Source organism: Sitophilus oryzae, unplaced genomic scaffold (assembly GCF_002938485.1).
Source record: "Sitophilus oryzae breed Bouriz unplaced genomic scaffold, Soryzae_2.0 scaffold_465_pilon_pilon, whole genome shotgun sequence".
Taxonomy (NCBI): Eukaryota; Metazoa; Arthropoda; class Insecta; order Coleoptera; family Curculionidae; genus Sitophilus; species Sitophilus oryzae.
The window spans coordinates 4,722,716-4,747,219 of record NW_022147046.1 but is presented as its reverse complement, the minus strand read 5'-3'; the positions used below and the strand labels follow the sequence as shown (position 1 = coordinate 4,747,219).

The 24,504-nt window shown below is 32.9% G+C and overlaps 2 protein-coding genes across 2 annotated transcripts in view; both read left to right on the top strand.

Moving 5' to 3' along the window:
* Positions 1 to 24,504, top strand: part of LOC115885936 (pyruvate dehydrogenase [acetyl-transferring]-phosphatase 1, mitochondrial) — a 175,094-nt gene that overhangs the window by 142,025 nt on the left and 8,565 nt on the right. The window contains exons 2-6 of the mRNA XM_030904968.1: positions 17,607 to 17,745; positions 17,953 to 18,200; positions 19,205 to 19,418; positions 20,681 to 20,877; positions 20,952 to 21,128. Of these exons, the coding sequence (XP_030760828.1) occupies positions 17,607 to 17,745; positions 17,953 to 18,200; positions 19,205 to 19,418; positions 20,681 to 20,877; positions 20,952 to 21,128 (975 nt within the window). The remainder of the gene's footprint in view (positions 1 to 17,606; positions 17,746 to 17,952; positions 18,201 to 19,204; positions 19,419 to 20,680; positions 20,878 to 20,951; positions 21,129 to 24,504) is intronic.
* On the top strand, positions 8,260 to 14,337 carry LOC115885938. Its single transcript, XM_030904970.1, has 2 exons — positions 8,260 to 8,391; positions 13,201 to 14,337. Exons 1-2 carry the CDS (start codon positions 8,284 to 8,286, stop codon positions 14,227 to 14,229), a joined length of 1,137 nt encoding a protein of 378 aa, XP_030760830.1. The 5' UTR covers positions 8,260 to 8,283; the 3' UTR covers positions 14,230 to 14,337.

Here is a 24,504-nt window from a genome sequence, read left to right as displayed (position 1 = left end):
CACTAGCAAAAAAAAGTCAGTTTTTCGGAACCTGTTTGGATTATTTGTCGTGTTACGCGTGTGTAGTACGTGAGTCTGTTGTCTTTCACATGAATCAAGTGAAACTCCGACTCCGTTACGTAGCCTGAGAGACGAACGAAATAAATAATTGATCTCGAATACATTGAACAGTACCTTAAAATCCTCCAGCCCTTAGCTTATGCCATCGACATATTGCATAGTGATCAAAACATATCATCACTTTTTAATGGACATGTATTCCATGATATCTAAACTGTAATGTACACATATTATAAGGTACTACAAAATCGGTTAAATTTTATAAGGAACATATTTTATATTTCTAGTTATTCTGAAAATTCGCCGTTTTAATTTATGTGGTTTTAGTCTCATATGTAGAGAAATTAAAATAACTTTCGTTGCACTTCATAATACGACCACCAGCAAACTCCATAAGACGACGCATGGTGTCATTGATGACGTGCAACGAAAGTTGTTCCAATTTCTCTTTAGTTAATATGAAATCGGCAATCGGTAATACAAGAAAATGTATATTATAATTAAAAAATTGGCGGCGGGAGGCACATATAGCCGCCCATACTAAAATATGTTAATAATCAATTATCTGAAAAACTGCGACTTTGACTGATTTTGATGTTATTACAAATTTTGTTGCAAATATTATTCCTCATCTTAAATTGAAAACCGCGTTTCGCTAGCTACTGTAATTTTGGGGTTACGATTTTTTTTAAATTTTTAACCCCCTCCCATACCCCCTTACCAACCCCCCACCCCCACCAGAAACTAATTGTATTGTATTGTATTTGACTAAGAGTGGTCAACTGAGGCCGCGAGGGCCTACTCCACTGAGGCCGCGAGGGCCTATTGTGGCTCAGTTTCTACAAGCTCTAATTTACAAAAGCGTCAAAGTTCATCGTCAAGACCCAGCCTCTTAATATAAGCCGTTATGTCTGAGGGCGATATGTCTCCTAGGTCTGATAGGTCTAGCATGGGTTTGCCAAACATCTCAAACCTGGTCCTGCTTCCAGCGGGGCAGGTACACATAACGTGCTTCATTGTTTCATCATCTTCCATACAGAGTCGGCATTCGGCGTCTTCCACCAGTCCCGTCCTCTGTAGGTGAGATCTCAGCCGGCAGTGGCCCGTGTACACTGCAGTGAGCACACGCGTTCCATTCCTACCGGCCTTTCCTGTTCTATGTTTGGATGGCCCTGCTAGGATTTTCTTGACATGTTCCATTCCGGGACTGTCATTCCAGTCTCGGAACGTCTCACTCCTAACCCATTCACAGAGCCTGTCTCTTGCGAGATTTTTAGGAACGCTAAGTGTCGGTTCTGGGCCCACGAATGGCGAGCCTGCACCAATTTAGGCGAGGGAATCAGCACGTTCATTTCCCCCTCAGGCCGACATGTCCCGGTATCCATATTAGCGACACTTTGTTCCTATCTCCCAGTATATTGAGTAGTTTCTTACAATGAAGAATCGTCATAGACGTGCTTTTCGTTGCCTCAAGTGCTTTCAGCGCAGCTTGACTATCCGAGAATATGCATATTGTTTTCCCGGTGTATTGCTGTTCTACCAGCAGTTGCACACAGGTTTCAATAGCATATAGCTCAGCTTGGAAGATCGTGGTGTGTTTTCCAAGACTGTAGTAGATCTCAGTCTTTGGACTGCTGCAGTAAATTCCTGCGCCAGATCCTTTTTCGTTTTTGGATCCGTCCGTGTACCAACACATTTCCGCATACCAGTAACTAATAGCCAGATTCTCGGGTGCCACAGTATTTTTGTGCCAAATTTGGTTAAAATCGGTTTAGCTGTTTTTGAGTTATCGTGTTACAGACAAACAGACAGACAGACACCATGAAAATATTTTGTATTTAAGTCATTTATGACCCAAATAACTCATTTTGAGTGAAATTAAAAAACTTTTTTTTGTCGATCTTAATAGCCTACCATACCTGTTGGTATGGTTGGCTAAAAATAGGTACTTTAATTTTGGCTGTTTTGACTTGACGGTAATTATTTTGATTTAAGTCATTTTGCCGACTTAACTCGCAGATCATCATCTTTTAAATCCAATATACAGACTTAAGTCATAAAAACGACTTAAATTACATTATGTTTATTTAAGTCTTTGCGAAAATGCCTTGACTTGAAAGAAAATGATTGATGCCAAAGTCTTTAGATTTAAATTATATAAACTCTGTTGAAAGTGACTAAAGATTAAAATCATTTTGATTTTGGAAATGACTTGTTGCAGCTCTGATAACACGTAGCTTATTACTGTAGTAAACAACACGCTCGAACCAGCAAAATAAAAATCACATGAGTTAGCACCAAACACTATGCATATTGACACTATTTGAATGTTGTACGTAAATAAATCTGCAAGAAAAAGGATTATTTTGCGTAGCACACCCCAATTTTGAAACTACAAAGGCAAGGAAATTACTGTTATCAACGTTAAATATGATGAGGATTTTACAAAAGGTCTTATTGACTCTGCCATACACTTTTGGAAAACCAACATTTTTAAATTACTGTATGCAGTTTTTACTGAATAAACATTTAAGATCTTAATAAAATATCGTTTAGGAAACCATTGTTTTATTTAGAAACAGACATAGTATAATCTTAATGTACTATTGTATTATAATGGGTTTTTGTAAGTTTATTATGGCACAGAAAATACTAACTATGTTATCTAGTTTTTGAACCATAGCTGAAGAAATAGTAGAGTGGGGTCCTAACATTTTAAAATGTCGCAAGCGATTTATTATACGTTCAATATGTATTCGCACACTTGCAATTCGTTTTGTAAACAGAACGTCATCCTTGGTCATTTTTACATTACTTACAATACTTGGAGGTCTGATCAATGTACATTTTTTTTCCTTAGGGATGTTTCAATTCGTTTAAAACCTCGGTCTGCCATAATAACGCAATTTTCTGGAAGAACTTTTAAATATCCATAATCTTCAAAAATTGCAACATCGCTTGCGCGTCCTCCATACCCACAAGATATAAAGTTTATGAAACTATCAGGAGGGGGGTACATGATATCAAATACTTTATAGTGTTACACTTTTTATACTCGGACCAAGTCAGCGCCTGTTGAACAGGGTCACTAGGTTTTTGAATTTCAATTATCAAGCAGTCGATGATAGACTGTACATTGTAAAAAGATATTCGAAATTGAATGGGAAGATTTGAATAAATAATGAAAACTTAAACAATTAGTTTTAAAAAGGTTTGAAACCAATTTAATTACTTCAATGCTTATTATTTAGTTGATAGTTCTAACCTGTCGTAAAATACAGTATTTTAAATATCAAAACAATTCTAATACCACTTCTACATATTTTGTAGGTATTCCATTCATTTTGATAACGTCTGTCACGAAAACGTGAGGAATCCACCTATTAATTATTATAACTGGCTATTATTTATAGTTGTGCGACATTAAGCTCACTCTAAACACCAAATGAAACATTTTTTTCTTACAAAAAGATAACTTTGTAATTATTTGCGAAAAGCTTAAGCTTTTCTCGGTATTTTTGACGGTTGATGATATTACGAAGCTGAATTTTTGTATTGTGTAACGATGACATTGAATTACGTGATTTTTTCGACTAATCCCGCCAAAAAATGAGACCGTGCTTTGGTCGCGTGAGTGTTTCGTGTCTCGTGAGCTTTCTAAACAATGTCCATTCATTTTTTTTCATTCATGTGTCAATCTACACTCGGAATTTAATTTGAATGATAGAATCTTTTGAATTATAGGATAGACTCGTTTTCTAATAATAGTAATGGAATGATAGAACTATTTTTTTCTTCTGAAATATGGAAGGAAGTTAACTGGATAAAGATGTCTGACAACTTAAAACTAATCAAACACAGTGGTGTCATTGTTGTAGGAGTATACAGGGTGTATTAATGGGTGTTTAATGACATGCTCATATTTAAGGGGGTGATTTTTAGATCTCTTCTAAGAAAACTTACATCTTAACTTTTCAGATACAGGGTTGTAAATTTTTTTACAAAAAGTTTTTACTTTAATACCTCTGATGTTATTATAGATATCTTTATGAAATTTGATACACGTCTCCGACGTATCAAACACACATTTCTACAGGGTGGTCGAAATTGGTCTGTTGTAACAGAGAAAACCTATTTCCTGACTAGATAGAGCAAAACCGACATAGATGTCATGGGCTCAATTTCTGAGAAACGTTTAATGGCGTAAACCGCCTGTTGATATTTTCACTGCCAACTGAGATACGGGGTCTTTTTGATTTTTTTAGCATTCTGAAAATTGCCCATAACTTTTTTATTTTGCGGAATAATAAAATTCTGTAAAAACGTTATTAAGGCACTTTTTTAAGCACAATCCAGTGGCGTTGTCAGTTTTTTTCTATGCTTGCTCTTTTTGTCAGAAATAAGAAAAAATATAATTTTTTAAATGGAAATCATAGTTGGCTATGAACTTAAAAAAATGCTAGCGTTTAACACTTTCCAACGATATAAATTTATGTGTATTTATTTCTAAAAATGAGAGAAATATTACGTTTTTTATCTTTGTATCGAAGCGGGCCTTGATTTTGTGTTGATCTATTTGCCTAATTATTTTTTATCACAATTTAATATTCTATATTATTATTTATCTGCATAATTAAAAACTTTTGAAAAGGTAAATTAACATTCTATACTAGTATTAGTAATTACAATTTAAATCGATACCGCCATCAAAGATGTTCAAACTGAGCACCCCCTTGTGGAATACACAATAAACATCTTTTGCGCTTTTTGAGTTACAACAATTTATTAAGCGAACTGGTGTAATAAGTCCAAAAGCTTGCCTAGTAGCCTTCTGTAATTCTTCTCTCGTCTCAATGGTTCTTCCCTTATAAGGCCTTAAATATTACTTAAATATAAGGCCTTTTAATTTCCCCCATAAAAAAGTAGAAAGGAGTTATATCACAGGACCTAGCAGGTCAAGATATGGGATCCCTTGTTCCAATCCAATTCCCTCTAAATTCTCCATTTAATAGTGCAGTTGTAACCCTGGCTTTTTAATTGTAATTGGTAATACTAATATAGAATGTTGATTTACTTTTTCAAAAGTCTTTAATTATTCGGATAAATAATAATATTGAATATTAAATTGTGATAAAAAATAATTAGGCAACACAAAATCAAGGTCAATATGGTCAACACAAAATCAAGGCCCGCTTCGATACAAAGATAAAAAACGTAATATTTCTTTCATTTTTAGAAATAAATACACATAAATTTATATCGTTGGAAAGGGTTAAACGCCAGCATTTTTTTTTAAGTTCATACTCAACTATGATTTCCATTTAAAAAATTATATTTTTTCTTATTTCTGACAAAAAAAGCAAGCATAGAAAAAAACTGACTACGCCACTGGATTGTGCCTAAAAAAGTGCCTTGATAACGTTTTTACAGAATTTTATTATTCCGCAAAATAAAAAAGTTATGGGCAATTTTCAAAATGGTAAAAAATTCAAAAAGACCCCGTATCTCAGTTGGCAGTGAAAATATCAACAGGTGGTTTACTCCATTAAACATTTCTCAGAAATCGAGCTCATGACATCTATGTCGGTTTTGCTCTATCTAGTCAGGAAATAGGTTTTCCCTGTTAAAACAGACCAATTTCGACCACCCTGTACATTCCCTGCGAATGCAAGTCTACACCTGAGAAAGATTTCTTCACGAATGCAAACGAAGGGTAGCATTCGTCAGGTCTGTTTTAGGTTTGGATTAGGTTGCTGGGGATTAGGATCATGTTTGATCATCTACTTGGAGGCCTTGGGCTCATTGCGATACCATTGTATTATTGTACCAAATCTTCCTCTCATTATTTCTTTCTGTTAAAGCACTTCCAGCTTTTTGCAAAGTTCTCGATGTCGCTGATGTTGGCTTCTGCTGCTTCCTCTAGTCCCTCCAAAAAACCATGCCCTAAAGTTTTAAAGCGTTGGTATTTTATGGTTTCTAACCACAGCAGGTGCTTTATGGTTTCTACTTCCTCTCCGCATTCTCTGCAGTAGTCGTCGCATCGTTGGAAATCTTCCATTCCACGAGGTTTACCCTCTGTGGGACAGTTTCCAGTGATGAAACCTATAATTATGCGTTCTTTTTGTGCTCTAGTAGTTGTTTTGTCTGTTTGCTTTCTAGCACTGGCCACAGTCTTTGAGCTATAGCGTGTCTTCGGCTTAAGACATCTACAAAAAGCTAGAAAATGTTGGAAAGAGGCGAATTGAAGCAAGTTTTTCGAATTTCGAATCTTAATATAAAATTTTTGTCACAAGAGATTGTCAGTCTATCAGAAGCAATTTAGAAAAATTATTACAGTATACAGACAGGCGAATTTTTGAAAGTTTTGGTTCTATATCGTTATTTGCTTGTCAAGGTACATCAACCTACCAACTTAGATCTTTAATAATTATTGGCAGACCCATTGTATCACTTTAAAGTTGATAATTCTTGGAAATGAAAATTGTGTGGTTCTGAGTGGTTTTCTGTTCTATTAAAGACAATTTTTTGTTATTTATTTCCTTTATTTCAAATGTAATAAGTGATTTAGATTATTGCTGGATAATGAAGAACTTCTTTAATAACAATTAGTGTCGTATTTTTATAGAAAACTTGATATTAGAAGTAAGTAAAACATATATTTACTTCGAATTATGTATTTGTTTTTATTTTTTTATTGTAAATCGAAAAGTTAATTATTAACCGTGACCAAGGGGCGTTCATTGACTTAAATTACTTTTATATTTTAAACTTTGTCAAATTGTTGGAATAACAGTAGATTAATTTATTACTACGAACTAAAGAGGTTATTGTTTCTTTCTCACCTGAGAAGGTTATGTCGCAGATTTAATAATGTCTTTCGGCTACGTCATAAATTTTTGATACTAGTTAACAAAATTTTAGTTTAGTTTAAATAGAGAATAGTTAGTATTTTTAAAAAATGCAAGTAATTGAAATCTGTATTTTTACTATTTTTTTATTTTTTTTTATTAAATTGTTTGTTTAATACTAAGGTTATTTATATTAATTCTCTTTTCTATTTATATTTTTTAATGTTTTTATTAATAGGGGTATATATCATTACAATTAAAAATACTGAGTAATTTTTATATTAAAAATATATTGTGAGATCAAATAATACAGCAAAGTAAAAGACTAATTTACCACAATACACCAAAACATTTTATTTTTGCACTGGACGCACATTTCGCTAACCATGTTAGCATCATCAGCAGATAATTAAAAACTTTGCGTTTGAGTTTTAATTTTTTATCATCTAATGATGATACTAACAGTTAGCGAAACGCGCGTTGATTACTACAAAGGCGGATTATTGTCATAACGAAGGTTCCAATCCTCAACTGTAATCATAATAATACACAGAATATATTTTTAGTAACCAAAAAAGAATATTACAGTTGAGAGTTGGAACTTTTGGTATTACAACAACAAAATAAAACACTAATTCAACACAATACACGAAAACACTTTACTTTTTCACTCAATCATCTACTAATGATGCTAACATAGTTAGCGAAGCGCGCGTTCAGTGTAAGAGTAAAGTATTTTGGTGTATTGTGGTGAATTATTGTTATTTTACAAGAAAGAATAATTTGAAAATTTTTACACATACCTTCGCCAAATCTTGGACTATTTTTCCAATCCAATTCTGGTTTGGACTCTAGAATACTACTGAATATTCCCAGTTTGTTCTTGTTATAACCTTATATTTTGTTCAAACTCGCAAAGTATTTGAGTTTTGATTACTAAATTCTTTATTGAACACATATAGATTATATCTTGTTGATCTCGAAGACATTTTTTATCTACATTTTCTTTAATTTTGTTGAAACATTGAATCTTCTAATAAAACATAATTATACCACTACAGTTTTTGTAAATACATGATGGTTAACTATTATAAAGAATCAACTAGATGTAAACTGTCCTGATAAAAGAAGCAAACAAACCAAAGAAAATTGTCAAACAACAATTAATCATCCAATTTTTGGATAGTAATTTCGCAATATTTTAAAATTATATTAGAATTTCATTCTTTTGTGTGGCCATGTCAAAAAATAAGATTTGCAAATTTTTGTAGATGCCTTCCTAATCTCGGCATTGTACTGTCAAAATGCGGATTATTTTTGATTTTCGTACGAAAAGCAAACAGAGCTTGTATATAATCGCGACGTAAAAGTGTTAATGATAAGTTCTGTATCAGTACTTCTTAAAACAAAGTCTTTCTCGGCAGCTGGAAAGAAGAGACTGGTTCCTGGGAAAATGTTGGGAAAATTCTTGTTTTTCACGGTGGTAAGTATATTTATATTGTAACTAGAGGAAATTACAAGCTATAAGAAGCATGAGATGTAAAATAATTTCTTAAATTTATAATTATTTGTATATTGTTTTTTATAAAGCTTTAAATCCAAGTGGTCATTTATTGAAAAATCGTTTTTTTATGAAACTATTAGACTATTTTAATAATTACAGTTGAGGGTTGGAACCTTTGGTGTTACACAGCAAAATAAAAACACTAAATCACCACAATACACCAAAACACTTTTACTTTTACACTGGACGCGCGTTTCGCTAACCATGTTAGTGTTTTTATTTTGCTATTTTAATAAATTAAAAAATACTAATAGTGTACTTCAACCAGAGAACCTAATTTTGCAAACAAACTTTAATCAGTCACTGTTGTTTTCTGTATTTTAATATTTCTTAATAAGGGTTTCATAAGAAAGTAATAATTTGTTATTTTAGATTTGGAAGTATAATTGTGGTTGTAACTAATTTTTGAGGCTTGTTAATAATGTGCGGTTTTACTTTTTATTATTGTTTTTCATTGACATTGTACCATGCGATCGAAAAAACGGCGTCAAAGAGGGTTAGGGAATAACAATCGATGATAAATTTGGCAAAGTTAAGCCCTAGACTTTATTTACCTGGCTTGTGTGCTTGTTGTTTATTTTTTATATTGAGTAAAATTTAAAAAGTTTAAAATTCAAGAAAAAATAATTTTTTGGAAATAGATTATACAGGGTGGCACACCTCATTCGTCTCGGTTGATTATACAAAAACGGAAAGATGTAGTAACAAACTATTTTATGGGTATATGTGGGAAGGTAATGTGCATCATTTAAAATTATTTTCAAATGTACAGGGTGTGTCAGAGTCAGAACTAAGATCCATACCAAAGTTATATTTTTTCTTATGGAACACCCGGTATTTTATTTCATTCTTGGATTCTTGGACATAAAATAAGGCATTTATTATAAGGGTTTAATATGTCTAAAAGCTTTAGTTTTTTAGATATTTAAAGATGTTTAAATATGCATGCTATAATAAAAAGGTTTGTCAACACCTTGTACATTACTTTTCAGAATTAATTCTGGTGCTGATTTTCAAGCCAGAGAATTAAACTTTACTATAAAATTTGATTGCCTCCTTAAATGTATACAGAGGTATCAAAAATTGCTGGTCTATTTTAAATATTTATTATAATATTTTAAAAACTTCGTTATTTCAATCGCTTGTATGTAATCAACTATGTATTTTTTTCAAATAAGTCCAAGCAGATTTAAATGCTCTTTCAAACTATATTAGGGTTTCTTATACCTATCTGGCTCAGATTTGGAATAAAAAGCGATTTTTCAAAAAAAAAAAAGATTTGTGTGTCTGGAAACGTGTACTATCCTTTTTTAATCTTTCTTTCATCAATTTTATGTCAGCTTTTAGTAAATCACGTCTAGAGATCGATCTCGTCAAAATTACCATTGATTGTCATACCCCGCCGTCTTTGGCGCCTTTTTCTTTCGATCATACTGTATTATTCATGCTTTTACAGATTTAAGATTTCTAACAATGCGAGATAATATAAAATGTTTATTCTTATACACTCTATATCCATAGGAAGATACTTAATTGAATTTGCATTTATTTGATATTGTTCTTTTTATACAATGAGTTGATTAACCAGAACAATGTTGTATATTTTTAACAGTTTTTAAGTGATTTTTGATTTTCTTATCTTGTAGTGTTGTGAAATAAAAGACGTTTAGTTAAAATAAAAAAAAAAACATTATACCTAGGCCTTAACAAAAACCTAACAACCATAAAATACATATCGTCCTATTGCTGCCAAAAGTCACTAACTAATATTTTTCCGAACAACCAAATTCAATCACTAACTATGTTTTGAAGCGGAGAATCGATTGTAAAAGTCATTAGATACGATTTCTGTCTATTTATGTTTTTTTTTAATACCGAATAGTTACTAACTATAACATCTTTATGCAATGCAATTCATCTTTAGACGCATTTTTCTCGGAAGTAATAAAAAGTAAGTTAGTGACTTTTGGCAGCAATGGGACGATATAGCCCTATAATAATCTAATTAAATATCAAACATGGGAAAACGTAATAGCGCTTTCTTGGTTTTTTGTTTGGGAATAATAATAATAATAATAATTTGCTTTATTTTTTAACAGATTACAAAATTCAATTACAACACAATATTAATACAAATACATAAAGCAATAACATACAGGGTGAGTCTTATTCAGAGTGAGTCACTTATTTAGTGCAAAATATATTTTCAGGGCTGGTAGATCTCAAAAGAAGAAACATAATATTTCTTTACTGTTTTTCAAATAAGTTCAAAATAAACGAGTTATTCTACTTTGAAAATTTGAAAAAAAAATTGCTTCATTTTTGAGAACCACTCTTTTGTGGGTTTTCTTTCTTTAAATTTAATCTACAACCTATGTTTTCATATTATTGAGAAATTATGTTTGTTAACTAAAAACTAAAAAGTTTCCAATATTTGTTTCAAAAAATTCGAAATTTTAATTTTTTTTTTAAAGACCCTAACCAACTACACCTAAAAATATTTACTTATTTAAGACTCATCCTGTATACAGGTACATATTACACATGATGGTTCACAAAGAGTCACTCCCGGAATTTGCAGTCTTTATTTAAAAAAAACAAGATTATAAGGCTGAGGCTTTTTAATGGATTAGGGATTTTTTTCTATTTAATTTTTAAATTTGCTAAAGTATATGAAAATTCGAGGACAACCAACTGGACCTCTCACCTAAAATTTTCAAATGAATAGTTTTAAAGCTTAGGAAGATAGTTAGAATCGGTGAATGTTTTATATACCTTATTAATATTTAATTATAAATACAGGGTTGTTCACCACATACGACACGGAGTATTGTAGCTAAACGATTAGATTTTTACAAATTGTAAGTTTTGGGTTCGTTTTAGGTCTATTAGAGCTACAATTTAAAAATATTTTTACAAGATACAGAGTGTCCCAAATAAGTAAAAAATATAGTTGTATTTTTTAAATGGAACACCCTGTATATTATTCTATTTTTGGATTCTACGATTGAAATAAAGGTAAATTTGATTAAGGTTTATCACACTTAAACCTTACGGTTTTTGAAATATTTTCAATTTTATAAAATTGCAGTAAAAAATTTAAGGCTTTATTTCTCCAAGGGTATCAAAGTTTTTAATACTAAATATTTACTGAAGATTATTTATTGATCAGATATTGTGTTGCAATAATAAAAATTTTACTACCTTATACAGAGTGTCCAAAAATTTATATTAAGTAATTACTAGCTTTAAACGGCAATAATTTGTTTAATTTAAACGGAACACCCTATATATTTTACGTGAATCAGATGCAGAATGTAATTGTCTATCAAATTCTATTGTTCCATTTTTTACCCATCTCTTCAAGTTTTCATAGAAAATGCATTTTCTTATAATTTAGACCTCATTTATCACTATACCCATGGAACATTGACATTTTAGCTTATTTTTAAAAATGTAACAAATTTTCAAAGGGTACAGATACTAATATTGTTGATATAGTTCGCTTATTTAATTAAAAAATAAAAAAAAACTGTTTAAATATTTTTTGTTAAAGAGGACCAATTAATATGATGCCAGTATTCAAACTATATTAATTGACTGTTTACGTTTTAGTAATAATTGCTCCAAATACTAAAAAACTAAATTTTGTGTGTGTATTAGACAGTGTGGTAAAAAGTAACACCTTATAAATTTTATTTCATTTATTGACGAATGCTTATTTATAAAAACAGAGACATTCATTTTTATATCTTATTATTATATTGATTTCTGAGCCAAATCCACATTTATTTAGAATATTTTATCAATTAAAACAATTTAAAAGTATGTAATTAACTAATTTTTGGTATTTTTGGTAGGAAATAATGGTGGTATATTTAATTGGTACACACTTTTACAAAGATTTAAATAGTTTTTTTTGTATGCCAATGGGCTTGCAATATTTACCACCTGTACAATTTGTACATATTATGGTGCTATAAAAAAATCTGAAATGTCAATATTCCATGGGTATAGTGATAAATGAGGTCTAAATTATAAGAAAATGCATTTTCTACGAAAACTTTGAGATGGGTAAAAAATGGTATAATACAATTTGATAGACAATTACATTGTGCATCTGATTCACGTAAAATATATAAGGTGTTCCATTTAAATTAAACAAGTTATTGCCGTTTAAAGCTAGTAATTATTTAATATAAATTTTTGGACACTCTGTATAAGGTAGTAAAATTTTTATTATTGCAACACAATATCTGATCAATAAATAATCTTCAGTAAATATTTAGTATTAAAAACTTTGATACCCTGGGAGAAATAAAGCCTTAAAATTTTTAGAGGGTGTTCCATTTAAAAAAATACAACTATAATATTTTTTACTTATTTGGGACACTCTGTATCTTGTAAAAATATTTTTAAATTGTAGCTCTAATAGACCTTCAACGAACTCATAACTTACAATTTGTAAAAATCTAATCGTTTAGCTACAATACTCCGTGTCGTATGTGGTGAACAACCCTGTATAGTATTTAAATTATAAATATTTGAGATCACTTGGTCAGTTTGAATATTTTGTCAACATCATACGAATAATTTTTAACTGAACTCAATATGAGGAAGAACAAAAATTAAATTAATATTAACAGATCTGTACAAAAATAAAAAATAAAGCAAGAAATAATAAAAAAACAATAGAGAAGAAATTAATTTTATTTCCGTTTCTTTTAGGCCTTTTTGGGTATACTTAACCAATCATGTGCCACTCCATTAACCAAAGAAATCAGTCTGTCGTCGATTCAACCCAAGAACACCGACCTCGCCGAGCTGATCCTGAAACAACTCATAGCTGAACCGAAACAAACCCTAGCTTCGCTTGCTCAATTATTCGCCACCAATGAAAACCCTCAAGTTTCCGACATCCTGGACATCATAAACCTCAATTTTCAGTCTAGAATGTTTGTTCTTAATGGAGACTACATAGAACTGAACCCCTTAGCTTTGAATCAATTTCTTTCATCCAAATCTTCAGATTTGGTGAAGGTTTTGTTTCCCCAGGATCCAATCAGGCAACTGATGGCACAAGGTGTCCTCCAGGTTCCCTTACAAAAGGCAGTCGAAGATGCACTTCCTGAAATCGAAGCCAAGAGAATTCCAGTTGAAAGAATAACATCTCTGTATCCCGTTCAAGATCGCAGCCTTCTAACCAGAGATTCAATCATCGATGAGATCTACAGCGCAATCATTTCAAGCATTCAAAACGCCCTTTGCGAAACTGTAGTTGATTTCCTCGTTGATGAAATAGAAAATATTATAGACAGTATTTCATCGATCCTCAGCTCTTTGGAAGATACAAACATTACCTTTATCGACGATTTAGTTGATGAGGCACAGTCTATTCTAAGTAACGTCAGCAGCTACGTTTCTTCAACTCTAAGCGAATTGGCTACAGATTACTGCACTAATATCACGATAAGCAGGAAACGCAGGGACTTGATGGAAGTAGAAGGTCGGGAAATAGAACTGTATGATTTAGAAAAGAGCGTTCATGTTGTTAAGAGAGATACGGCTTTAATCAATATACTGTTGGCATTATCAGATGTTATTGGATCCTTTTTGGTATCTACACTCAATAGTATACTAAAGGCATTGGCTGGTTGGCTCATATCTTACATCGAAAGCATAATTGATTCATTTTTAGAGGATACTGTTTTGTCGGCAATCGAAAGTGTGATCGATGTGATTCTTTCTACTTCTTAATTAAAGCAAATATTGTAATATACTAGTAGAAGTAACTGGACTTGGTACTATGTGTGGATTATTTATTTGTAAATCAATTTGAAAAATAAATTATGATATAGATGTGAATTATTCTGTTTTATTGAATTGCATACATTTTATTGATTGTGATCAGATTAACTGAACCCAACCAGACCCTAGCCTCATTAGCTCAGTTATTTGTCACCAACAAGAACCTCCAAGTATCCGACATCCTGGACATCATAAACCTCAATTTTTAGTCTAAAATATTTGTTCTTAATGAAGACTCTATAGAACTGAACCCCTTAGCTTTGTATCAATTTCTTTCATCCAAATCTTCAGATTTAGTGAAGGTTTTGTTTTTTGTTTCCCCAAGATCCGATCAGTCAACTGATGCCACAAGGTGTCCCCAGGTTCCATTACAAAAGGAAGTCGAAAATGCACTTCCTGAAATCGAAGCCAAGAGAATTATAGTTGAAAGAATAATGTCTCTGTGTGAGTGTATCGGATTGATTTTTTTCTAAATGGAACATCCTGTATATTATTGCATTTTTGGCTTTCTTTCAGATTACTTTACATAATGCTTAGATATCAGTAAATATATTTCGATAGTTTCAGAAATATTAATAAATAAATAAAAAATATATGTTTTTTAGCCTTTCTTAAAAAAAATATTAAAAATACAACTCTCCTGAAATCAAAACTATATTAGGTATTTACTTTAGATGGCCTGTACTTACTTTGCTACAAATATGGTACTTGTATATCGTACAGGATGTTTAAAATTCTACGCCAAAGTTTCTGAAATATAAAATAATTTTTCTTTGTTTTTTAAATGGAACACCCTGTGGAATTAAAAAATAAACATTTTTTGTATTTAAAGTATTTCAAAATTTTTAATGGTTTCGCAGATATTCCGGGTTTTATATTTCATATAGCATTTTTCACAGTAAATTTTTATCGAAGCCTTCTTCTTCTTCTAGTGCAGATCCATTAATGGATGTTTGCGATAACATTTTTCATTGCTTCTCTGTTCCGGGCGGTGTCTATTAACGACTGAACATCGAGTAGCCCTGTCCACTGTCTAATATTCCTCAGCCAAGACATTTTCTTCCTTCCGATACCCCTCCGACCTTCGATCTTGCCTACTATCAACAAATGCAAGAATTGATATTTGGGGTTTCGCATTATGTGCCCCAGGTATGCGGTCTTTTTCTTTTTAATCAATTCAAATAATTCACGCTCTTTGTAAACGCGTCTGAGAACTTCCTCATTTGTCAATCTAGCCGTCCAAGGTATCTTCAGATTCTGCGATATGGCCCCATCTCAAAAGCCTCCAATTTGTTGATGGTAGCTGCTTTCAATGTCCAACCTTCCATACCATAAAGGAGCACAGATCACACATAACACTTTACGAATCTTAATCTAAGGCTAAGGTCAAAATCAGAACAGACAAGTATTTTTCGAAATCTCAAGAATGCCTGCCGAGCTTGTTCGATGCGACATTTAATTTCCTTGTCTGATGTCCAATTTTCGGAGAGCCAGATGCCCAAGTACTTAAATTTATCTACTCTTTCTATGGGCCTTGAGTTAAATGTTAGGATGGAGTTTATAAACACATCTGGGTTTCTGGATATAATCATAAATTTGGTTTTCTTGATGTTGATGTTTAAACCCATTGCTTTGCTCTGTTCTCCTACCTTGTTGACCAGTTGTTGTAGGTCGTGTATATTGTCTGCAATTAAGACCGTATCGTCGGCATAGCGAATATTATTAATCCACACTCCATTAACTTTGACCCCCATTTCCACGTCCTCCAGAGCCTCTTGGAAAATAGCTTCTGAGTATAAATTAAATAGGAGTGGAGACAGCACGCAACCCTGTCGCACCCCCCTTCTAACTTGTATGGGATTGGACATGGTATTGGACAATTTTATTTGTGCTGTTTGGTTCCAGTATAACTTCTCAATGCATTGGATGTCTTTATGATCTATATCAAGTATTTTCAGAAGCTGCATTAATTTGTGGTGCTGTACGCGATCGAATGCCTTTTCGTAGTCTATGAAACACAGGAACACATCCTTTGTCTGATCGTAGCAGTTCTGGACAAGCACCTGTGTGGCAACTATCGCTTCCCTGGTGCCTAACCCTTGTCTGAACCCCATTTGCGAATCGCTTATGCCCCTTTCACATTTTTTGTAAATTCTCTGGTGTATTATTTTCAGAAATATTTTTAGGATATGGCTCATCAGGCTGATAAGTCTGTGATCTTCACACTTCCTGGCATTGGTCTTCTTAGGCAGGGGTATAAAAGTAGAACGCAGCCACTGTTTGGGGTAGTGACCTGTCTCATATATAATATTGAATACTTTATGTAATGCTGTAATGCTTCATCTTCTCTTTCATCTAGCAGCTTAAGTATTTCTACAGGAATTTCATCTGGCCCAGCCGCTTTGTTATTTTTCGAATTAAGTATGGCTTTTTCAATCTCATCTTTAGTGATCGATGGGCCGATTAGTAAGTTATTGATATCAGCTGAGGGTCTTTCATCGTCAAAAAGTTCTTCTATATACTTTTCCCAAACATTCTCCATCTAATAGTAAAATAACACACAGGGTGTTACGATATTTATAGCAAAGTAAGCATAGACCATCTAAAGTAAATACCCAATATAGTTGTGATTTCAAGACAATTCTTGTATTTATAATTATTTTTTTAATGAAGGTTGAAAAAAATATATTTTTTATTTATTTATGAATGAATATCTCTGAAACTACCAAATATATTTACTCTTAGGATTATGTAAAGCGATCTGAAAGTAAGCCAAAAATGCAATAATATACAGGGTATTCCAACCAACTGAGCCACCCCGTAGAAGTTAAAATATTCTCCTGAAATACATCCTCTTACATACTTTAGGTTTGCACTTAAACAAAATTCCCGAGTTTTTATTCTAGAAGCTACAGATGCCCGACGCGACGCACTATTGCCGAACTCTATTTTAAATAGAACATAAAACAATATTTGTGCATAATTACTTAGCTTAGTAAGAAAATAGAAACCACTGAGATACCATATTGTACAAATGCTGACTGCAGTGATAATCAAAATGCTTATTAAGAACCCCTGGTACTAAAGCATCTAGTTGTATTTTACGAAGAGTATATCATTATTAGAGAAAGTTTTTGCAGATATTTGTATTTAACATTTTACCATATTTTTTAACATCCTGTAAGTCATGGTTTACACGTTACCGGAAATGTGTTGTTGTTCTTCTGAATTAACTTGCAACTCAAAAGTACATTTTCTTATTGGATATTATTTATTCATATGTTTCGTTCTACATTAAAATATTGTAAAATTAATTATTGTTCCAGGTAGACAGTATACTCAGAGCGAACGAATTTACTCAAGAATTTAAAGATGGTTCGGTGAAATCGTACGACTCAAATCAACTTCCCTCCAACAATCCAATAGAAGATACAAGATCTGAGGCTTCGTGTCTGCTCACAACAGGTACATTAATTTTTAGGCTGATGATTTATTTTTCTATCTTTTTTTTACGATTATGACGTTTTTATTTTTCAATGTGTAAATTTTTAATATAGGAAAAGTTAAAAAATAGAAAATAATAAAAAATAAGCTTCTAAAGCTTCATCAGATTGTGTATATCAAAACATTTTTATAATATTAGTGTATATTTTTTATGTTTCTTGTAACCAGGTCTCTTAGTGGGCGTATTTGATGGACATGGTGGCGGAGCATGCGCACAAGTCATAGCGAAACGATTATTTAACTATATAACGGCATGTCTGTTGCCCCACGAAAGCACTTTGCAGTATCTTCTAACCCTGGATCAGCCTAAACCACCAGATTTGATAGAAAGTTACAATGACAAAGTACAATTTGTAGAAGATGTTAGGGATATTTATAAGGAAAGTTTTACCAAGTTTGTCAAGGAATTGTCTGAGGTAATCGAAAATATTGAATATTTTTAAATTAACATCGATATTACAAAAGAAATAGTTAAGTTATGTATTTTAAATTGCAATAATTTCCATGCAATAGTTATTCTTCTTCTGGTATCGTCCCTGTATTCAGGCGTTGTCGATCTCCATGACTGTTTCACTGTATAGGTTTCTATTTTTTGCTGCATGACACATTCACATGTGTTTTCATCCCCCAGACCTGTCCTATTTCGTATGTTTTTCAGCCTTGGCAGTCTTTTTCGACCTGTCCACCTTCTACCCTTGACTTTTTCTTGTAGAATTAAACGAGGAACATAGTATTTAGTGCCTCTGATTATATATGTCCGAAGTAGCGAAGCTTTCTGGCCTTAATGGTGTGTTTAAGAGTTCCCTATCTACCGGGTGCGGCTCAAAAGTGACTCACCCCTATAACTTTCTTATTTATTCATTAACGTATTCAATTGTTTTCAGTCACTTTCTGTTTCACAGGAAATGACTAGAAAATGACACTCTCATGAATAGAATGACATATCATATGTCAACTTCTGAGACCCTCGCTTAAAAAATCGTATTTTAAATTTCAATCTAGTGAGCCATGACTGTATTAAAACACTAGTTTGGTAACAACTAGTCACCCGTCAACAACACCAATCAAGTGAATTTTTAAGTATGAGAAGCCTGATATAATCCTACTTCTTTTGGTAACGATGTAAACATTAAAAAAAATACAATAGTTTTTTTTATATCGATTCATATGAGACAATATTGAATTTTAGTGGTTTCTGGTGGTTTCGAAGATACAATTTAGTGGGGAGCCACTTAAATAGTTGGTCACACTGCTTAATACAAGTTGAACAGTAGCCGTGATAAAACACACTCTTCTTACTCCTCGTTTTATTGGGATGTCATTTGTAATTCGTTCATGTGGCAGCAGTTTGATGGAAATTATTGCAAAATTATTATCTGTTGTTAAAGTTTAATATTATAGTAACAAGTAAATGTTTCAGGAAGGCTACAAACAACATTTCGACATGAGCAAGGCTATAGAGCGGGCATTTTTGAGGCTAGATAACGATCTAAGTAAAGAGGCTATACCCGTAAATGGGGAGATTAATCTAAAAACATTATCTGTGGCCATGAGTGGTGCTGTGAGTTGCGTGGCTCATATCGACGGTCCTCATTTGCACGTAGCAAATCTAGGAGACTGCTGTGCAGTTCTAGGTTAGTTTATCAGATAAAGAGAATAGAATGGATTCTATTCAGGGTATTCCAAGTTTTTTGTAGTCAAAAATTATTAAAATCGAGAGAATTTAGTACATAAGTTACAAGGCGCCTTCTCCTTATTCATAATTTTATGAATAAATTTTTTAATTGTCTATCAAATTGTATTATGCTATTTTTTACCTATATCTTTAAGTTTTCGTAGAAAATGCATTGTGCATCTGATTCTCGTAAAATATACAGGGTGTCCCATTTAAATTAAACAAGTTATTGTTGCTTAAAAAGTTAGGTTTGTTAAAGCTAGTAATTATTTAATATAAATTTTTAGACACTCTGTATAATATAGTATTTTGTTTATTATTGCAACACAATATCTGATCAATAAATAAACTTCAGTAAATATTTACTATTAAAAACTTTGTTACCATTGGAGAAATGAAGCCTTAAAATTTTTACTACAATTTCATAAAATTGAAAATATTTCCAAAACGGTAACCTTTAAGTGTGATAAACCTTAATCAAATTTACCTTTATTTCAAACGTAGAATCTAAAAACAGAATAATATACAGGGTGATAAATTTAAAAAAATACAACTACATATAATATTGTTTACTTATTTTTTACTTGTAAAAATCTAATCGTTTAGATAGGATACTCCGTGTCGTATGTGGTGAATAACCCTGGATTTTCTTTAATATGGGATTAAGGGTGGCTGCAACGACGCGCGACGTCCCGTAATCCTGCTGTTAAAGCATAACAGTTGGTTTTTATATATTGTTGCGAAACCAGTCCCGCTTTAATATGACCTAGAAGAGCCTGGAAATTCGGGAACACAGCGACCAAGAATTTTCCAGCACCGACCGCCCAGAACATTCTGGTCTCTCCGTCGCATGCGTATATATACCGAGGCCGGTGCACAAGAGAGAGACGATAAAAAACTACAGTGTGCTACGGTCGCGGCTTATTTGCTTTTTGCTCTAAATAAATTAAAAATAAATTCAATAGATGAATAAGTTTGTAAATAGGTCTTTAAGTGTTTTATCGTTATTGTTTTGTTACTTAGTGTAAAATAAATTGTGTTTAAATAAATTAGACTTTCTATCCACACGGAACCGACGAAAAACGTAACAATATGTATAAAAACCAATTGTTATGTTTTAACAGCAGGATTACGGGACGTCGTTGCAACCATCCTTAAACTGAACTTCACTTAAACTTCTTTAGATATCTGAAGATTTATATGTGGTAAATCATATTTTAGGATCTTTATCTGAGACTGGTTCGTGGATACCGAAAAAACTAACCGAGGAACACAACGCCTACAACCCCATCGAATACGACAGAGTCATGTCGGAGCACCCGAAACAGGAGAAAGAAACTGTGATATCTATGGGCCGATTGCTAGGGCAGTTGGCACCGCTGCGAGCCATGGGAGATTTCCGATTTAAGTGGAGTAAGGTTGGCACTACTTCCAGCATTTTTACTTTTGGATTATTAAGGTTAAAATTAATGTTGTTTGTTACTTTTAATAGGAAATCATGGTTGATGTGGTAGCTAAAGCTTTTGGAGAACAGATGATACCGCCCAATTACCATTCGCCCCCGTATCTTACAGCGTTGCCGGATGTGATTCACCATAGATTAACTCCTAGGGATAAGTTTTTGATAATAGCGACTGACGGATTGTGGGACTGCGTAACTCCTTTAGAGGTAAGGAATATAATAAAGTAGTAGAATATACGGGGTGTGTGCGTCTTAGAAGTGGCTCACCCCTATAACTTTTTTATTTTTTCACATAAAAAAAGAGATTTGGTATGTTAGTATATGACATAAATTAGGATTGACTAACGTATTCAATTGTTTTCGGTCACTTCCTGTTTCACCGGAAATGACTACAACTTTTGATTTTTAAATGGCACCCTCGGTATTTCTTTACTTTATTCGATAGAAAATGACACTCTGAATAGAATGACATATCATATGTCAACTTGTGATATTTTCGCATATGGTTTATTTGAAATTGTAACATGCGGTTCATAACGACAATTTGACTCGAAACCAAGTGTGTGGTACCAAATTATTCGTAAAAAATGCTTTTCCCAAATGTGCTAATGAACCACACTCGTTCCAATATTTCTCCAATGCTCCTTGATTAAAAATAGTGTTTTTAACACAGCTGTGGCACTCTAGATTAAAATTTAAAATACGACTTTTTTTATGCGAGAATATCAAAAGTTGACATATTGTATTGTATTTTGTATTTGTATTTTACTAAGAGCTCCACTGAGCTCTACAAGCTCTTTAATAGAAAACCTCAAGACCCAGCCTTTTAACATAGGCCGTTATGTCCTAGTGTGATATGTCTTCTAAGTCTGATAGGTCTAGCGTGGGTTTGCCAAACACCTCAAACCTGGTCCTGCCCCCAGCGGGGCAGGTACACATAACGTGCTTCGTTGTTTCGTTCTGCTAGAATTGTCTTGGCATGTTCCATTCCGGGACTGTCATACCAGTCCCGAAACGTCGCACCCCTAACCCATTCACAGAGCCTCTCTCTTGCGAGATTTTTTGGTACGCTAAGTGTCGGTTCTGGGCCCACGAATGGCGAGCCTGCACCAGTTTTGGCGAGGGAATCAGCACGTTCATTTCCCTCTAGGCCGACATGTCCCGGTATCCATATTAGCGACACTTTGTTTCCATCTCCTAATATATTGAGTAGTTTCTTACAATGAAGAATCGTCATGACATATGATATGTCATTCTATTCAGTGTCATTTTCTATCGAATTAAATAAAAAAATACCGAGGGCGCCATTTAAAAATCGAAAGTTGTAGTCATTTCCGGCGAAACAGAAAGTGACCGAAAACAATTGAATATGTCAATCAATCCTAATTTATGTCATATACTAACATACGAAATCTCTTTTTTTTTATCTGAAAAAATAAAAAAATTATACGGGTGGGCCACTTTTGAGACGCACCCGGTATAGTCCATCCATATCTGTAAGCTCGCAGAAAACTTACGTCTTTTTTCGATTTAACTCATTTTTCGAAAGCTGGCTTAGGACTTAAAATTTAAGTAATTTTCAAAATTATTTGCTATTTAAATTTTTTTTCCGAAATAGAAAAATAATTGAGTCATTAAAAAAGGCTTAACTCTTTTAAAAGATTTAAGTTTTTTTAGAAAATACTTAAGTCGTTACAAATATGTAAGTCTTTTTATGAAAGACTTAAGCCAAATTTTTATATACACTCATCGGCAAAAGTCTTGCACCCCCCAGATAAATTTATTTCTTTGCATAGCATATTGTTGTGGCTATGTGTACATATACCTTAATATGTCGTGGGCATACTGCCAAAAGTGACCAAGTCAGTTTTTTCTTGATTTTAAGGTAACATGTCCAAGTTAGTCAGAAGTTACAGCGGAATATCTGGAAAAAGTGGCCAAGTCAAAATATAACACATAGAGGGCTCCACACGAATAACACTATTATGACCAAGTCAAAGTATTTAGGTTGAGTACAGGCACAAATGAGTATGTTGACTTGGTCATTTTTTCACTTCTCCAACAAGCTTGATACCTATACTATTACGACTTGGTCACTTTTTAATGTCCAGGCAGTGTGTTCACGTGCATAAGAAAATCTGAGGAAATTATTGTGCTTGTAATATGGCTTCCAGAGGAAAAGTTTTAGTGCAAATGTGTTTGGATAGTTCAGAAACGGTTGCTTCAAATATATATAATGAAGGTAAGAATTTTATAGTTGTTATTGATTTTTTTTATCGATTTAACCTATTTTGAGGTTATGTTGAACTCGAAAAAATATTTTGGGATTGTAGACCGGCGGTGCATTTTAAAAGTTTTTTAGTAGGATGAAATAGGGCCAGCTACTAATAACACGTATTGTTTTTAGAACCGTGTTGTTCAAAATCGTTCGTCCAAAGGGTCTCCACTTTATCTGCGGCAAGCAACATTGACGAAGGTAAATACTTTTAGTTTGATTGTCTTTTTCCTTACTTACTTAACATTTTTTAATTAGGTTCATTATGCTCTAGTGCAACGCAAGATTGCCTAAGTACGATAAGTAATGCCCTATTGATGAACATTTAAGGCAGGAAAATGTTCCTACACAATATGAAAACGATGGTTCGGACTTTTCAGCTTGGCAGTGAAGCGATAATTATATCCCGAGTGATAATGGGGGCCAATCAAACATAGAATCAAGTTCTGATAGCGATACTCCTTATCAAAACGAATGTGCCGTTGGAAAAAAGCTGATCCTCCACATTGGAAAAAATATTAATAAAAAAAAGAGAAAATCGCGTTTGCCATACGAATCCAAAGGAATAATTAGAGCAGCAAAGAAACCTAAAGTCACGAATTGCAATTCTTGCAAGTTTAAATGCTCACTTCATTTTGATGACCCACTTAGAGACCTGTTATGTCTCCCGAATTTTGGAAACTAGATTACAATCGCCAAAAAGACTTTATTTCTCTTGTGTTTCAAGCAAAGAACCTGCTTGTAGAAGAATTCGATCTGGGAAAGGTGTACAAAAAACTAGTAGCCGGTATTATTATTTCTTAAGCGGGTATCAAAAGTTAGAGTTTGCAAAATGTTTTTTCTGCAAACTTTGTGCATTAGCCATGGCCCGGTAGACAAGGCATTTTCTGGGGTGAATGAAACAGGAATATTTGCTGCAAAAGATAAACGTGGTAAAAAAGAGCCTGCTAATAAAACAAAACCAGAAATCATTGCTGAAATCAATGCTCACATAAGAAGTTTTCCGACTATGGCCTCTCATTTATTGTAGAGCATCGACTAAACGAGAGTATTTAGATGCAAACTTGTCTATTTCAAAAATGTACGCCTTATATGCTGAGAATTGTAACAACAAAAATAAGGAATCTGCATCCCAAATAACCTAACGCCGCATATTTTGCAACAACTTTAACTTTTCTTTTTTGAAGCCGAAAAAAGACCAGTGCTTGACATGTGCGAACTACTTGAAAGAAAAATCAGCTGACATAGAAGAAAACTACCAATGTCATATTCGGAGAAGAAACGAAGCAAACAATGCAAAAAAATTAG

Coding starts and splice junctions, on each gene's coding strand:
- LOC115885938 (XM_030904970.1), top strand. CDS start 8,284: ATGATAAGTTCTGTATCAGTACTTCTTAAAACAAAGTCTTTCTCGGCA. Junction 8,392..13,200: donor AATTCTTGTTTTTCACGGTG/GTAAGTATATTT, acceptor CGTTTCTTTTAG/GCCTTTTTGGGTATACTTAA.